Genomic DNA, 18,924 nt, shown 5'->3' on the forward strand with positions numbered 1-18,924 from the left:
AATACATTAACCACGTTTTTATTTATCAACTGGGAAGCTATATTTGCAGACACAAGGTCTTCAAAATGCCTACATGACCCTTCTAACATATCACCAAGCCTTTAGTATATGAGCGCCCCCTGTCGGCTTGTGTTAGGAGAACGAGGATTCACATGACAGTGTATTCATTTAACAGAGCCCACTAAGTTTTTATATATGGTTAGTGATCGTAAAGGCTTTGCTCTTAATAGTAAGGAAATGACTAACGTGCGTTTTACTAGGAGAACTTTAAATTCAGGCCAGTGGTTATGGTGCTGCCAGGTGTATCTTGGGGGGGCTCAGAGAAGGTAGGAGAAGAATGAAATTAGATTAATAATATATAATATTATAAAATATAATATAAATGTTTGGAAATCAGCTCAAAACTTCAGTATCACTAAGTGCAAAAGTATACAAGGCAGAGAAAAAAAATGTAAACGTAAAGAAAAGCATTTGGTTGGGCAATCTGCTGTATTTACAAAGCAAGCAACCTCAGCTGAGAGTTCCCTGAAAGTTTAATTTTATAGCCTCGTATCACATTTCTCAAGCTTAAAAACCTCAAACAATTTGAATTGGTTGGTTGTAATGCTTCCGAAAAAACACTTTTAAATTGGTGTTGAAAAGCTACAGTACTGAAAACACTTTTCCTAAACAATTTCCGTTGCTAAAAAACAATGAAGTTAATAAAAGAAAGGTAAAACACCTTGAAATTTGATGTTTCTTTGTATCATTTTGCTTATGTTTTTTTGGGGGGAACCCCTGACCTACACGAACTAACCACAAGAGGGAGCCAAATACTTTTTGTTCAACTGAGTTGCAGAGAGTAAAACAAAAATTTAAAGTAATTTTACGAGTTAAAATCACACAGGTAATTTGACACACGGGTCATTCCTCAATCTGAGAGTACTTTTAAATCACCGCAGATCGATTAAGAAAGAGGTACACCCCGCCCCGGTCCGACTCAGTCCGGGGATGCTGCAGGAGGGGACAGGCTGAGCCAGTCTCTGGAGGAGGGAGCAGCGGCTCCATCAGCAGCGCCGTCCAGCTCGCTCGAGAGACGCTCTCCTCTCCCTCCAACCATGTGGATTATTGTGGGGTTCATCCTGGCCGTGGCGGGTCCGGGTTCGGTCCGGGGGTGCCAGTTGCCCCACGACTGGAGACCGCAGACGGAGGCGTGCCGCGCGGAGCTGGCGGAGATCATCGTGTTCGCGCGGGTCCTGGGTCTCCACAAGGAGTCCTACAGCGTCTACAACTACCTGCCGTGGCAGCACGACACCGACCTGCTCTTCTCCGCCGAGATCGAGCTGCTGTGCGACCAGGCGTGGGGCAGCATGCTGGAGGTCCCCGCGGGGTCCAGGTTCAATGTCAGTGGTCTGGGATACTTCCCTTGCTTCTCCTACACGGTCGTCAAGGACAACAACTACTACTTCTTTCTCAGGTGTACATTTAATCACTTGTCTTATATCTGCTGTTATCACTTAAGTAACTTTATAAGGTAACATCAGGTAGGTTTGGAGCTTACTATTACTTTAATATCTCTTTGATGCAAAGAGTGAGCCACTTCAGTTTTCACTACTATTGTTTTCTGCAGCTAAAGAGACAGAGATGACACTTTCATCCCACTTTTTTTTTCAAGGACAAATACATGATCTTTAATAATCCAATTGCCTTTCCATTAACCAAAGTAGGTCTACTCTTTGCGCTTGATGGATCTATTGACTCCTTTAAGAAACATCTTAAGACGTTTCTATTTGTTCAGGCTTTTCCTTGATTTTCTGGAACTCCTGTTGTGTTATCAGCTTTATCTTGATCTTTAAAGTATATACTTTATTGAATATTGTTTTGATTGTTTAAGCGCTTTGTGACCCTGGTCTGGAAAAGCGCTATACAAATAAAAATTACTTACTTATTTACTTACTAAGTAAAAGCACTAGTATAATGATACGTATAAAAACTATTCTTAATAAATCCATTTGAAGCACAGATTCGACAAGCTCTCAAAAAGATCCCAGAGGGAGAAAATGTACTGATATGACTCATGATATTTGCTTGCTGGAAAATGTATTCTGTTTTAAAATTGACATATGTTGTGATCAACACAATCCCTGATCTATCTGTGCTGCACGTGGGGTAATGGCGTTGATTTATTTTTCAGATTTATCATGATGTTGGATTTAATTTTGAATAATGCAATAAGAAAGTGAAGTTCGGTCGATGGAAGTGAACGTTGCTTGTGAAATAATGGCTGCAGGAGAGAGTGATGTTTTTTTTTTCTGATGACTAAAAGCTAATCCTAAAGTTGAAGATCTGTTTCCAGTCAAATGTGTTTGTAGAAGTGTAGACACTGAACTTTTTATACACCAACAAAAGATATCAAGCGGCCTGCAAATGACTTATCAGTGGATGAAAGGGATGAGATAAGAGGGAAATGTAGCCCTGCTTATTCTCCTAGCCGTGAACAAATCAGCCTTGAAAAACCTCCAGACTACAAATGAGACATGCCAAGATGAAAACTTTCTCATCGTTGTGTGTCGCAGATGAACGTTTCCTCCTTTACATGGACAAACACAAGGCAAAAATAGCCTTTTCAAATGAATCATGAGCAAGTACTCCCAGGACGGGAGAGCTGAAGGGCGAGCCATGGGACCTTTAAATCAGAGAGATTGAGTGTTCCCTCGGAGTCCCATGTTGACTGTGAAAACTTTATCTAATATCATTTTCCTTCACAGATCACAACTGGCCTGCCAAAAGAAAACAAGCTACTTTGAACTTTAAAGGCTCTTATCGTAGCTGGGTTTAAGATGATGCTTATCTTACCCTGGATGTTCTGTAAAACATTTATACGGCTGTGAAGACAAATTAGTTTCTTCAGTTTTTCTATTAGACGCCCTAATGTGGTCACACCGTGCTTCGACCTCAACCGTTCTCAGCTAAAACTTAAGACATATATTTAAGCTCAAGATAAGTACATGTACCCGCACTGCCTCTCGTAAGTAGAGCCAAACTTGTGATGTCCCGGGAGGAATAAGAAATGGATTCCAGATGTATGGAAACACGCCGTTTCATTACTTCCCCCTTCACAAATTTCACAACGGCGGAGAATGTTTCAGCCACACACACTAAATGCCTTAAGATTTACAATCCCCTTTCCTGACCTGTCCACTAAATGCTCTTGTCCGACTGTGAGTTTCACATTTGTTGTTGTGACCTTTTAACTGGGTTGAACTTAAGTTTCATCAGCGCAAGATGATGACAAGTTCCATATACTGACAATGAAGGATTTTATCTTTCACATGTATGGTCCTAGTTTCTTCTCATCCTGTCTTGGCTCTTTGTGGTTCCACAGCACTATTTGTGGGTTCGATAGATAATTGTTTATTTTCTGTATTTATTCCCAACTGACTGTCCTGTACCACATCATTTCTGCCCTAAATTACCAGGGCTTTGGTGCGTAATGTGTTGCAATGGTTACTTTAAGGATTATAAGACAACATTTGTCTACCCCTGAAGAGTATGGTGTAAATCGCAACCCCAGATGCATCTGCGTAATGTTGTGTTCCGGTTGTATCTCTAGTTCATGCTCCTGCCAGATGCGTCTCTGCTGCAGAGTTGCTTCTTACTCGGTTTGTTTGATTAGGTAGGAAATGTATATAAACACCAAAAATCCATTGTTCCCACAACGTTTAAAAAGGACTGGGTCACTGATATGTAAGTTCTTCATGGAGGTTTGATTGAAATAGGATCACTTCACAAGAGTTTGTTTGGAAAGTCAATCCGATGTATTCTTTATTTTTGTTACTGTGCTCTAGTTCCTCCTACTTTCGCGGTGTGCTGAGCTGAATTTGTGTGTTTTATGGTATGGCTGAGACAGAAGAAGATGCCTTGCACAAGCAAGAGCAGAGATGGGTTTTAGACGAAGCCAATGACAACTGCTCCATTGATGAGATAGTTCACACATAAGATGCAGAGACATATCTCAAAAAACCCTCAGGATAAATTCGGCTTTAGGAAAAAGAAGTCTTTAAAAAAAACAACTTCACAACATTCTACAATACGGTCCGCAAGTACTTCACATTAACGTAAAAACAACAAACATTGTAGTTGTTCTAATCCAACCAAACACTTCTCCGCCAGATGAGAGTAGTCTCCATTGTTACTCCAGCTGTTATTTAGGAAATACAGACCGCAGACATCAATGGTGTGTAACAGCTCATTCACAATACACTCCATCATTGTGTCTCATGGCCAAGGTGTTAAGTCACTTTCACAGCTCCATTAACTTATCAAACAAAATAAAGTTGTCCCTTTGTGCCATGTGTAATTGTGGTTACAGTCTTGGATGAATCAGGAAACTCTTGTAGAGTGTCAGGCTCAGGTTGGATTCTCGGCTTGTGTCAAGCCATATCAGACAATGTTGAAAGGGTCATTTATGAAGTTTTTTATATCTGACAAGGGACCTAACTAGCTTTATGAATTCACAGAGAGAACATAATACTAAAAATGTACAGTGTCATATATAAGGGAATTCTACATTTTTATATGGATTAACTAGATCAGTGATTCCCAACCTGTGGGCCGCGAAGGTATTGCAAGTGGGTCACAAAATCGTCTCCAAAATGGTATGATTTTTTTGTGGGAGGGTGGATGTAATTATATAAACATAAAAATAAACATAATCACGTTTAAAATGTTAAAACTCGTTAAGATTAAACAGATATTAAACATTTTCAAATTTTCTTTTCATTATATGTTTTTCCCTTCGAGTATGTTATTAACACTTTATAATGCCTTTGGGGGGTCGGATGTGGGCCGCAAAGGATTTCGAGACTTAAAAGTGGGCCTTGAGTTGGAAAAGGTTGGGGGCCACTGAACTACATACATTGTTACATCTCTGTCAACAGCTAAGCACACAAAGGAAGAGGTTCAAAATAAAGAGAATATCCACTTTAAAGTAAAATATGACCCTAGATTTTTCAGAATTAGTGAAACATTTGTTCTTGTCTTTTCAGAATGGATGAAAACTACAACATCATCCCTCATGGCGTGAACTCGCAGGACGCCATCTTTCCAGACACCCCAGAGAACCACCGTATGTTTGCCAGTCTTTTTCAGTTTTCCAACTGCACGCCAGGAACTCAAGTCCACAGCTTTACACCAGAGTGGGAGGCCCAGGAAGACAGTCGGGTAGGTACCTGCCCTGGTCGTATTGTATTTTGTGTGATAGGTTGATAGACCGTTTTTAAACCCCTTGGTTGATAATGTAACTAATTTGCTGTTGTGTAACCTTTCATCCATGTTAAAATCATGTTTTCAAACCTCTTGTGCAACACGACTGTCCTTTAAGCTCTGAGTTTTATAGACTTTTTTTTTTTTAAAAAGTGGAAAAGAATTGTGATTATTGCAGATCCAGAGGGCTCTTTGTCAAACAACTTTGGAATGGGATTAATTGTGAACGTCCCAAAAAATAATGGCATAATAAAAAATAACTGTAATGAAAAAACAAAAGTTGGAATACAAACAATTGACTTCACATGTGTCGATAAACTGATTTAGTACACGAGTTTGGCCAAAATCTACAGACGCACAGATGGTGGCAAAGGCCGGAACAAAAGAAACACATCGCCAAAACCTCAGAACGAGACAGTTTTATAACCGGACTCACCTAATAAAACTGAGAAATAGGCGAGAAAACAGCACTGTAACTGAAACACACATCTGCTTTAATTATTTTCCTATTTTTGACTTTTGAGGTTTTAAGCATTTATATAAACCATAAAAGGAGTTTTTATCATTACATTGTTGTGAATATAAATACTCAAAGCTGGGACTTGTGGTAGTTTTGTATATTTTCTCATTTCCGTCAAAATAAATGATGTAATTAGGCCCTAGCACATCTGAGTGGCATTAGAAGTCTTCAACCTCTTTTTGAAAAAATCCATATCTATTTACCGATGTTAAAAAAAAGGTTGAAAAGAGGGTGAGAAGTAGGTAGCTAGATCATTTTATTATATAGTGGCAACAAAAAAAAGCCTATTTGCATTAGGTTCTTAGAATGGTTAGAGACATCACGTCCCGCTGTGGTGCTCACGTTAAGAACACAGTATTACTTTCTGTGGTTTTCCTTCCCAACCACACTGGAGCTCACAAATTCAATGCTTCTAATGCTTTTCAAACCAAACATACTTTTATATGTTGGCTCAGAGAGGAAGGAAAAGTTCTCATTTCTCTATGTTGAATTCTTGCCTGCAATGTACCTGGACTTATCGGATATTCATACATGAATATGAAATGTTTCTTCATGTAGCTATACTTACTTCCTGACTGTTTACACACATTCTAAGACGAAAATCACAGGCTCTAGAAGAACCACTGAAAAAAAGCCACACAAGTGCTACAACAACACACGTTTTGTTGTCTTGGGATGGTGTACAAATATCCGATGAGGATTTAAGTAATGGCCTCCTTTTTTAGGGTCATACTGTTTACAGCTGCACCACTGCATCTCCATTTACTGACAAACACTGAAAGACAAACCACATCTGTTGTTGAAAAGTTACGATCACAGTAACAAATAGAAAGGGGCTCTCAAATCCTGGAAATACTCCGGGGGGGAAGAAGAAATCGATTCGAATCGAATGAGATTAAAATTATGGCTAGGACATGTGTGATTGTGTAGCGGATTTTACTTTCCGGTACTTCATCGCCAAAGTGTCTGGATGATGTTGTCTGCTCTGAACTGCTGGTTGATAGATAAGACGTTACAATCAGAGCCCTCGGTTTAATATCTGTCACACCTATTTGTTAAGTAAGGTACTATTTTAAACTGCTTATCTTAACATTCAGTATTTAACCTTGTTCAGATCACTTATGGCCATATGATCCCTGTCTGTATTGTACAATATTGTGTGTGTTTTGTTTGAGATTGTGATTTAATTTCAAACTCTACGATGACAGGTAAAGGTCCTGGATCTTCTAGCACTTAAGCTACTATTGTAAGTAAGTAAGTAATATATATTTATATAGCACTTTTCCAGACCAGGGTCACAAAGCGCTTAAACAATCAAAACAAAACTCAATAAAATATATACTAAAAAGATCAAGATAACACAGAGAACAACACAGGAGTCTCAGAAAATCAGGTAAGAATAAAAATGTCTTGAGATATTTCTTGAAGGAGTCACTAGATAAAATTGGTGAAACTTCTCGATGCTTTAAAGGAATTGTATGTATAAAAATGTTTGTTTTCTATGAAATCCCTTTACCACACAATTGCAACCAATGAATTCCTTAAACACAAAAATGTAAATCAGTGGAATGTACACTAGTGTATAAAGAACGTCCAATTATTTGACCAAGATTGGAATGTGAAATGTCAATCAAACATTTGACGCACCCGTTCCCCTCTCTGTGCTCCTCACTTCAACCTGCCATCCTTACATGCTCCGACATTATTTAGAACAAGTTAAAATTTCTAAGCCAATATACACTTAATCACTGCCGATGATGTCAGGTATTTTGTTACCTGGGAATGAGCTACGAGGAAAAGGATTAGTGCTGAATGAAGCTTGCTCAAAAAGTTTCCCACGATGACCTCTGTTCATTTCTAAGGGTCTTGGGAGGTTTTTTTTAAAGCATGACTTATATAGCCTCATGTGAAGCTGGTACTTCCGCTCACTCCCTGATCACTGCTGATCAACTTCTGCATCTTCTCTGTTCAAACCTTCAGTTTCTCCCTCTAATGAGCGTTCACTCTTGGCTCGCTCCTCCTCACTGAGGTCAATCCTCTGCTGTCTGTTTCCAATCATTATCCGTGAAAAAGCCAGAACAGAAACATGGTTCGCATTTCCATTAACGAGGAAACCCGCGGATTGGTCGGGGGGGGATTATGAAGGAGCAACCAACGTTTTAATACGAGCGCTGCCTTTGGAAATCACTCTTGTGATTAGATTTCCTCCTCACTAAATAAAAAGCAGACCTTTTAATTCTGGACATCTATTTCCTCTCGACATCACACAGAATGAGGTTAAAGCAGCAACTGCTCTGAAAACAAGTTGGTGCTTTCCCACCACATATCTGCCAAACCTTCACGGGAAACCATTGGCTCTGATGAATTCCAAACACTCCTCCTGACTTATTGTGGTACATGAAGACAGAACTAATTACCACTCACATGTTGTAAAGATTATGCCTTCAGTTAAAGTGCTCCAATTAACCGGCCCGTAATGCCGCGGAAGCACATCTGTGTTTTCTCAGGAAGATTCAGTGTCGTCTCGCTCAGATAAGAATTTTGGACCATGGAAATAGTTTTTTGAAAACCAGTCGTGAGTCATACTCTTGAAGGAAGTGTCCTACTTTTAGAGCTTCATATTTTGACTTGGCCCGAGACCGTCGTGCTCGCACTGCTCTCACAAACGTTCCTTCTGCTTGCTTATGGAGCCCTAGAGCCCATCCCAGCTATTTGGGGTGAGACGCAGCAGACAACATGAAAGTCTTCCAGCCCAGTGTAGGTCACATACAGACATACATTATAAAATTCAAACAAAGTTTTCTTGTTTTTTCTTTCTATAAAAAAAAGATCTACAAATGGCGCCATTTTGAATTCTTGCTAAGGTTATTATGCTATACTCCAAGAGAGCATTGTTGCAGTATTACAACCTTAAACAAAAAAGTGAGTTTCAATGTTTAAACTCAGAATACCACAAAATACTTGGAGGTTTAAAGGTGTCAGCTTTTTTATCATTGGAATTTCTCCACCTGTTTGAACAACCGTTAGTTATTTCTTAAGGGTAGTGAACAAGTAGATGTGTTGTCTCTTACAGACTTTAGAAGTTAAGATTAACTCAGAGGTTTTGACCAAAAAAATACATGTTGTCTGGTTCAAGTTTGACCTCCTTTATCTCAAATAACAAATTAACTGTTCAGCCAGAAGACAAACTCCCTCTGAGTCTTTGTGAACTTTTTTTTAAGTCTCTCAGACAGATTACAAAAAGTATATTTATTTCAAAAGTGCATTTTAGTATGAGGGGGGTTTAAGTGTCATTATGCAGGCTATACTATTTGAACTTGAATTAAGGGTCACTTCACTCAGGCTTATAGAAGTACCAGAGAATGTACAAATATAATCATGTCTGTCCAAAACAACTGGGTTTTTTATCCCCCCCAAAAATTGACTTAAACCTTTTCATTTATTTTTTTGGTTTTGGGTTTCTGCATTCTGCAGCTCAGACTAGACATCGAGGTTCACTTTTGTTTGATTAGAAACATTTTTGTGAAAACTTCACTTCAAACGTCTTAAAGCGAACAAACCTTCTTACATCTCCACTTGTTTATTTCAATTCACTCATTACTGTTATTAAACCTCCTGCTTCATCAAAACCTGATTGTCTTCCGCATTAAAAATTCCATCCCTGCTCTTTAAAATCCAAGCCGGAGCATGAGGGAACGATCCCGAGCCAATCTTAAAGGCTGTAATGTTCTAACCAGCGCTGCGCTACACCCGGCCAACAGCACATTTTTGACATTTCCTCCAAAACCCTCTACCATTGTTATCTGATGTCAGAGAGTTTACTTCTGGATTTAGCGTGGCCCATGTGGAAGCGTTATGATCTGGGGAGGAAATCCACACTCGAGCAGACGAGCATGCGAGTCAACGCATCTGGAGCTCGTTCTTAACCCTTAAAATGTAGCTCGTCTGTTGCAGACTTGTTTGAAAATGACTTTTTCTGGAGAGCAGATTTGTCAGTCTTCTCCCCAGAACAAGGGAGATTGAAGTAGTGTGTGATTGGCTGATGTCGCAGAAAAATGCTTTTCTTATGTTACTATACGCTCTACATATCTCTGCAGCTGCTGTGCTCCACGGTGCAGAAGGCTCTGTTCGAGGAGGAGGAGCGAGTGAGGACTCTGTCTCAGAAGGTCCGCACGCTGGAGAAGGCCAACGGCCACCTGAGGGAGAAGGTGAAGACCATGAAGCGCCTGCTGCGTCAGGCCCAACGTGAAACCACCAAGGAGCAGCAGACGCTGAGCTTCAAACAGATCTACGACTCCAGGACCACCCAGGCCCACCCGGACCAGGACACGACCCGAGACCAGAAGAGCCCCCCGGCTAAAAAGGCTGCAAAGAGGTTTAAAAGATAAAAAAAAAGATGAATTCTTCTTTCATCTTAAAGGATTGGTGCGACCCTTGAGCACTGCAGGGTGAAGGAACTGGACTGATTTGTTTGTTGAAGAGATCGGAACAGGTTATTTTTAAATGATACATACATTTTAGCAAACATTAATTTGAGAGAACACAGTAGTTAACTGCCATGTGACGACCATGATGCACATTTACATTGTTGTGTGTAGAAGCCTGTGTGTTTAGGTGTGTGTGCAGATGTGTGTGTCCTCTGTGTAACTAGGTGTGCAGTTTTACAAGTGTTTATGCACATATGCTTGTGTGGATGTGTGGTTGCAGAGTTTTGTGTACAGTTATATGTGTTTTTGTGTTCATGTGGGGGCATGTTTTAAAGTGTGGATGTGTGTAGTTAAACTTTGTTTTGCATGACTGGATGTGGATATTTGTTCGTTGTTGTGTGTATTATGTTCTTAAGTGTGTGTTTGTTATCAGGTGTGTATGTTTTTATGAGCATGTGGATAAATATTTGATTGTGTGTTGTGCGTGAATGTCGATTCAAAATCTATGTTTGTGTGTGTGTAAGTACAGTACATGTGTGTAGATGTTTCTCTGTATGTGTGCGAAAGGATATATGTGTGTATGTGAATGTGTGTTTGTTCGTCTAAGGATGTGTGTTTGGTTTTGTGTTACAATGTACTAATGTGTACGCATGTGTGTGGGTGAGTGTAAGTGTTGGGTTTTTGTATGCTTGTTCGAGCACACAGAGACACACTCATACACACACTCACACCCACAGAAAATTAAAAATTCTCAATCAACCTATGTTGATGTATTTGGACTGTGGGAGGAAACCAGTGTACTTTGGTGTAAACCGACCCAAAGACAGGAGAAAAATGACAAGAAAAGAAGCCTGCACGTGATCCCTGATATGCATGTATCTTTTATTTTTTTAACCTTTTTTTCTGCTAACAGCAAAACACATATCATCTTTCAGGTTTCCAGAGACACATTATAAATATTTTTTCTTTCGTTTTCTGTGCTGGACGCATCATGTTTGTATGTTTCTATCGTGTTTTGGTATCAACAAGGGCAAAATCATATCAGCGAGATGTCAAATAAGAAGGAATTTCAGTGTTAAGGCGCATCAAAATAGTTTTCTTTTTTGTAATCTATCTTCAATAGCTCTTGCAGCATCACTCATCTTTCCTCTCTGTCATGTTTCTATTTGAGACGGGTGCTGAGCACTCGGCCAGTGAACCTGGCGACGCACAGAAATGTGTCGAAATTTTGCTTCATGTCGTTTTTTGATTGCAACTTTGCTTTGTCTAAAGAATATTTGTGTAATACACTTTCCATTTTTCTAATAAAAAAGTTGTTTTTAAACAAGTAGTTATCCGGTTTTGGATCCTCTTCTAGACAGAGAAGCAAGACTGTAAAAAAATGAACCTTGTTGAGGGGTGAGAGGTGGGGGACACTTGGGAAAGGATGTTTTTCCATCACCGGACACATAGACAGACAGATATCTGATTACAGAAAGAAAAATCACAGGAAGAATGAAGTTAGAATGACGCACCAACTGAAAATAAACATCAAAAAGTTTGTAAAAGATGAAGACAACACCTGCTGGATATCAAAACACCCCCAAAAAATGTTTCTGACAAATTCTACAAAGTCAAAGCATGCTGTGCATCATTATTTCAGATCCATCCTCACTCTGGAACTAGGTCTTCTGAGACACACATGTGCAACACATGGGCTCACGGCTCACCATGTGTGATGATGTAAAGTTACGTTATCTGACATTTGTTTGGACTGTTTAATTCCGTCTATTGTTTCAATGACAGCCAAAGTGCGTTTGTTATTAATGACTCCCAGTCAGATTCCGATAAAATGTAAATGATAAAATGTTTCAACATTTTATTGAGACCAATGTCTGGACCTTCAAGATCAACTATTGAACGCATCTCCAGCGCTTAATGTCTAACAGATGCTGCAAAAGCGCGCCGAATATAAAAACTTTAACATGGCTTCGTAAAAAGATCTTTGCCTGACGGAGCTTGTAAACGTGACGTTTACAAGCTTATCTGTGAGCTCTTTAACAGCTACCCGTCATCCTTGCATCACACGCCCGTGGGCGACTGTCAGGATCCGAGGACTCCAGCCAAACATGATCGACTCGAACAGGAACCCCCGTCAACTGCAAAGCTGCAAAAACAGATGTCAGAAGACCCCTCGACGCGGTGGTGGTCTCCTCCCCAGGTTCGTCTAGTTCAGTTCGAGTGTTCTCTCTATTTACAGCGTGAAAGGATCAATCCAGAGCTGATAATGACGATCAGATCTTTCCCATGATGAATTGATTTAGTCTCACAATCAGCTATTGATTGAAATAGGTCGGAGCTCAAGATCCAGGGTATGACACAGAGGGGAGCCACATGTGTGTTGACAACTGGTGCTCAGGCCCTGAAGCAAATTATATCTGTGATTAAAGCAGTGTGTCCTTGTCAGAGAGAACCCCCTTAAAACAGTCCTGTGGGTTTTGTTTTCTTTTATTTCTCTCTGAAATTCACACCAGGAGTTGCCCTATTATGTCCTTGGGTCACCTCTGTCCTCATCATGTCCTGATTTACTTTGTCCATTAAAATACTTTTTCCTGGTATCTGTTATGTGCTTCATTCAGTGTCTCCACTCCTCTGCAGGATTACAGCTGTCACACCATAAGACTTTCACTTCACGATGGTGAGCAACAAAATGTCACGATATAGAAACTACCAGAATATCAACAATAATGTCAGTAATAATGTCACAATACATTACATGTAAGTAAGTAAGTAATATTTATTTATATTGCACTTTTTTTACTCTTATCATGTTCTTCCACCTTTTCAAATCTATCTAATTCATATGAATAACGAAACGATAACCAGATTAAATGATAAACAGAGGACTTATAAGGTATAATTATAATTATTATAACAATAACTTTAAAAAAAAGTCTCAATTCAAAGCCCATTAGCCTTCTATTTAAGGAGTTGTTACATTTTTTGTATGGAATATCGCATAAAAAATACTTCAAAAATGTTTAAATGGACATCTTAGAAATGAACAAGATTTTTGGCGTTAATTTGGTGACCATCGGAGTTGAAAACAAGACTTGTTCCGTACATGACTTCACTACCCCACCCCAACCACATTTATAGCTTTTTATTAGTTGAAAAATAGTAACTCAGACTTACTTTGGATCAATAACTTCAATCTAAACAATTAATCTTGTGTTGTTGTCTCAACAAAAGGGAGCACATAAGGGTGAGTAGAAAATTATTGAAATTAAAATTTTGGGTGACGCTTTACAATAACCTTTACTTACTTACTTGAGTTGAGTAGCAGTTGATTCAGAACTCTGCAGCGAGAATTCTGATTCAAGTAGAAGAACTCACATCTTTCCGGTCCTTAAAACTCTTCACTGGCTTCCAGTTTCTTTCAGGATCAACTTTAAAATTCTGGTTCTTACTTTCAGATCAATTCATGGTCAGGCTCCTCCTTACATCACTGATCTGATCCAGCCTTACACCCCAGCTCGGGTTCTGAGGTCTGTGGATCAAAATCTACTTATGGTTCCACGCACACGGCTCAGGACCAGAGGAGAGAAATCTTTTCAGGCTGTTGCTCCTAAGCTTTGGAACGATCTTCCTCTCTCTTTGCGCTTGATGGATCTACTGACTCCTTTAAGAAACATCTTAAGACGTTTCTATTTGTTCAGGCTTTTCCTTGAATTTCTCGAACTCCTGTTGTGTTCTCAGTTTTATCTTGATCTTTAAAGTATGTACTTTTTTGAGTATTGTTTTGATTGTTTAAGCGCTTTGTGACCCTGGTCTCGAAAAGCGCTATATAAATAAATATTACTTACTTACTTACTTACTTACTTAACTGAGTCTTTCTCAAGTTCTCTGCCACCCAAGACATGTTAATAATCAATCCTACTGCTTGTCGCCTCGGGTGGTCACATGGCTAATGACTTCTAGAGCAGGGGTCTTAAACTTTCCTACCAAGGGCTATTTGCTAATCTTGAGGTGATATTATGCGGCCCTCCGTTTGATCTTGAGTGTAAGCCACGCAAGGACTCAATCTTTGTAAAATTATAATTTTAAAAGCTGTTATTTTAAACATTTTCATGCACATTGGTTAGTCTGGTTCTAGTTTTGTTGTACTTCCACCACACCCTGAAGGCTTGACTGTGGAGGAAATAGTTAGAAATGTCATTGCATTTAGCAATTGAAATTATCACAGATACTCTTGTAAGGAAACAACCCTCATGCTTTTTTGGAAAATCATGAAAAAACCTCTCTACTACACTTGTCTCGACACCTTTACTTTCTAGTATTCTGTTCGTCTTGGCCACATGTGAAAACTGCACATGAGGGATTTTCACCTCATAATGCTTCCACCAGAATGATAAAAAAAAGTAGAGTGGAATTCAGAGACTTTGAAAGCTACAAGACCCGCAGAGAGCTAGACAAAAGCAGGACAAATAAAATATGAACATATTACAACGAAGGCTGGTAAATAAGATCAAGTAACTTTAGAGGCATGTAAGTAAATAAGTAAGTAAGTAATGGATATTTGTAAAGCATCTTTCTAGAACAGGGTCACAAAGCGCTTTAACATTCAAAAACAATACACAGCTAAAATATATACTTTAAAAGATCAAGACACATAAGACAAACACAGGAGAAAAGCAGGGAAAAGCCTCCACAAATAAAAATGTCTTAAGATGTTTCTTGAAGGAGTCAGTAGATCATCAAACATAGAGGGAGAGGAAGATCGTTCCAAAGCTTAGGAGCAACAGCCTGGAAAGATTACTCTCTTCTGGTCCTGAACCGTGTTCAGGAACCATCAGTAGATTCTGATCCACAGACCTCAGAGCCTGAGCTGGGGTGTAAGGCTGGATCAGATCACTGATGTATGAATAGATCTGAAAGTAAGAACCAGAATCTCCTGAAAGAAATTGGCAACTAATTCCGAGTTTTAAGGATCGGGAAAATGTGAGTTCTTCTACTAGAGAGGGTCAGAATTCTCGCTGCAGAGTTTTGTATTAACTGCAGGCGAGACAACTCCTTCTTGTTTAGACACGAAAATAAACTATTACAATAGTCTAAACGAGAAGAGTAGAGATTAACAAAAAGGAAGTAGTGTGTGTAGACTCCAGTGGGTGTTCTCTGTAAGAAAGTACTTGAAAGGACAAGATCAGAAATGAATCATTTAGCAGAAACGTCTATCCAAAGTCATAGATAGAAGTGCAATGGTGATCTTAAACAAAAAACAGCGAAGAAAATTAAAATCAGAGGAACAGTGAAGGTCAACACAAGTTCAACTCATTAAGAAGAACTTGTGAGTCAGTAGGAAAAGTTTTTTTCATTAGAGGTCTTTGAACTGACTCTAATCTTCTCTTAAGAACTAAGAATCCAAGCGAAAGAATGTCGACGGCCATATTTTCCACCACAGATGTTTACAGGTTTTAAGTGACTTGTTTTTCATTGCGGATTCGCCGGGATGTTTTCACAAAAGCTTGGAGGGAGAATTGATCTTCTGTGGCTCTCTGGTTTTTCCACTCCATCATCATCGTCTGCGTTGTCCAGTGCCCTCTCTTTAGAACGACCTCAAACCAAGGAGGCCTGAAGCTGCAGATTTTTATTTATAGTTGGGAAGAGAAAGCACAGCGGCATCTTGTGGATAAATGGCTGATGAAGTTAAACCGGTGGCTTGTTGGAAAATTTACAAACAAAGAAGATGTTTGTGTACCAGCAGGTTAATTATGAGCAGATGTCGCCTCAGTGAATGTGACTTCTAACTGTTCTAGACACTTCCGAGCGAGCATATTTGGTTTTCCAACGCGTTGTCCAACTACTGCACGATTTCAAGCATGGACTGATCACTAAACACCCACAGACAGATAGACTGTCACTCTTGCTTCTTGCATCCATTTTGCAATTCTAACTACACAGAAGAAAAAAAACACAGATGTGAAAACACAGCTTTTATCCTCTTCAACATCATTGGTAGCCTTTGATTACAAAAAATTGAGCACTCTTTTCACTCCAGTTTCTTCAGGTTTGTCCAGCTTCGTAGTTCACATATTCTATCATCAACAACTAAACTATTTTACTATATTATAAACTAAATTATTTCCACCTGTCATACATCCTATTGTGCCTTCCAAATAGGTGAAGGTTCTTTCTTGATGTTTAGATGGAGTCTCTCTGAGTACTCTGACTATATACTGAATCTAAAAGTGGACACAACTACATGGAGTTTTTCTGGTTGGGTTTTTTACTCACTTCTTACTTAGATTAAGACATGTTCTGAATTCCCCAAAAAGACGCTCAACCGGCCTGTTGGAGGTGCTGAAAAATACTTCAACAAAGTTGTGCAGGACAGCCCCCTAAAAGAGGACGTAAGGTCACCTAAGGTTGACCTTTAAAGTATATACTTTATTGAATATTGTTTTGATTGTTTAAGCGCTTTGTGACCCTGGTCTGGAAAAGCGCTATATAAATAAAAATTACTTACTTACTTACTTACTTACCTATAGTTTTGTGAGCTGTGTTAGCGACATAGCTAATGCTAACTCAAACTGTGCTCCTTAAGTTTGGAAGTTATTTGGATTCATCAGGAAAGCTGGGAAAAGTGTGTGCACAGTTCCAAAGATTTAATACTGGTTACCTTTCTTTGGCAGGAGTGGTCGGGCCCGTCACAGCAGATTTAATTTTCAGTTTCACACGTTGGCACTTCAACACCGGAGCGGAAACTTCCTGTGTGACGAGAGAAGTTTGTTATTCGATCATAAATTTCTCCGTGTGACCACTTTTGTAAAAGCCTACGTTCCCTTCTGTCATTTTCATTTGATTCAGAACTGATCCAGATGACGATGAAAGATTCTTGCATCTGTTTTCTTTCCGGATATTATTCAATCCAACAAAAGGAAAAAACCTCAACACAAGGGTCTGTTTTTAATGATAGCTATAAGGAAGAAGTATTTAGCTGTACTTTGAAGTGGACACGAAAGTTGACAATGTGAGCAAAAGAGGTCAAACATGTGAATTAGATTCAGGGTCACAAGACTTGGAAAGATGATTCAATCATACGAAGCCATGGCTGCAGTTTTGTTGAAATAAAAGGATTATTTAACAATAAATTAAACTGATAGTTCTCCCAAAATCCCCTCATTTTATACTCACCCTCAAGTCGACTGAGGGTTGGGAATATTTTCAGAGTAATCTTTTTTTTTTTCGGCAAAAATACGTGTTAATTTTTACATAGTGGCTGATGCTCAGTTGTTGCCGTCTTCATCTTTTCTCCGTAAAAAGTCTTGTCTTGAGGATTTGTTCTGAAAATATTGAAATAAGTCTGTATGTTTTAGGCCATCAAATCTTGCACATGCACACTGACATTTGCAATGTGTTTGAATGAGGATAAACATCAAAATCTTTTTCTGAACAATATAAATGTCAAGGCTTCAATACAAGATGGAAGTTACAAACAAGCACCATTTAAGTATTTGAATGTTTTTAAGTGTCTTTTTGGATGAAGACGTAGACAACTGAGCTCCAGTCTCTACATTAAAATGAACATTTTTTGTCTTATCTTTTAAAAGTAACATATTACTCTGAAAATATTCCAAACCCTTAGTCGACATGAAGGTGAGTAGAAAATGAGTGAAATTTTCCCTTTTTTAATCTATATCCAAGTATTTAAAGGTATTTTGGGCCATACAAAATGATTCTATATCTATTATTTTTACCTTATTCAATGGCAATACTGTTAGGGATGTTAACCTGCACCATAATGTAAAGAAAGTCAGCAAAAGACTTCTAAAGCAACTACCAACTGTGGAGTTGAAACTCTCTTTTTTATTTCGGAGAAAAATGATGTATGCTTATAGATGTCTTTAATTTAGTTTGGCATCACAATTTTACACACAGTAAATTAATATATTTATCTATTTTTAAAAATCAACTGTTAGTACAAAGACATTTGTTTCTTATTATACACATCCTTAGAGGCTTTCCTCCATTTAAACCAACTAAATAAACAATAAACATGGAAGGTACAGTACATATTTGAGGAGGAAACTGCAGGGTGAAAAATCATAACTCACATAAAGTGGTTCCACAACATCTGCTGGACCTTCTGTGTGTAGATTAGAAGACCTCAGATGTCCCTCAAATATATATTATGTTTCATACGCTCAAGTTTCAAGACAACTCACGATTCAATCCTGTGAGAAACACTGCCTGCATAAACTTCATTTCCACTAACCATGTGCTTTGACAGATTTGCAGTCGGCTGTTTAGTCTTCTAATGGACCGAATCAAAATCCCAGTCCAGACCAGTATCTGATCCATCACTAATGTAAGTAACATGGACTTCAACATTTCTGGCAAAAGATTGACTTTTTAAGAGATATTTTCTTTTCGCTCTGAACTAAAACAGGGGAACAATTTGTGTCTTAAAGTGGATCCAGAATATTCTTTCTCTCTTCTTCCTCCTTCACAGCCCGTCGTGAGATGACGGTGCCTTCAGGGGCAGCGAGGTATTTCAAAAGAAGAGCAGTGGCTCTGCGATGATGAGTATTGTTTGTGGTGAGATCCGGGAGGGTTTGGCGTGTCGGTGTTCAGTCCACCGCCTCAGGGAGCATCAGTCAGTCGAACAGGGATGGAAAATGTGTCTACACTGTTTTTATTGTTTGGACCAAAGACAATATTTGGACAAGACGCCTGGAGCGATTTTGCAACCTA

At 39.0% G+C, this 18,924-nt stretch overlaps 1 protein-coding gene across 1 annotated transcript; it reads left to right on the forward strand.

Annotated features, from left to right (window-relative positions):
* The first annotated feature begins 1,036 nt into the window (after positions 1-1,036).
* On the forward strand, positions 1,037-11,489 carry ccdc3b (coiled-coil domain containing 3b). Its single transcript, XM_087801505.1, has 3 exons — positions 1,037-1,456; positions 5,028-5,202; positions 9,862-11,489. The coding sequence occupies exons 1-3, from the start codon at positions 1,098-1,100 to the stop codon at positions 10,150-10,152; spliced, it is 825 nt and encodes a 274-aa protein (XP_087657631.1). The 5' UTR covers positions 1,037-1,097; the 3' UTR covers positions 10,153-11,489.
* Positions 11,490-18,924: the final 7,435 nt, after the last annotated feature.

The sequence above is a fragment of the Callionymus lyra genome, chromosome 10 (assembly GCF_982586985.1).
Source record: "Callionymus lyra chromosome 10, fCalLyr1.hap1.1, whole genome shotgun sequence".
In the NCBI taxonomy this organism is placed as follows: domain Eukaryota; kingdom Metazoa; phylum Chordata; class Actinopteri; order Syngnathiformes; family Callionymidae; genus Callionymus; species Callionymus lyra.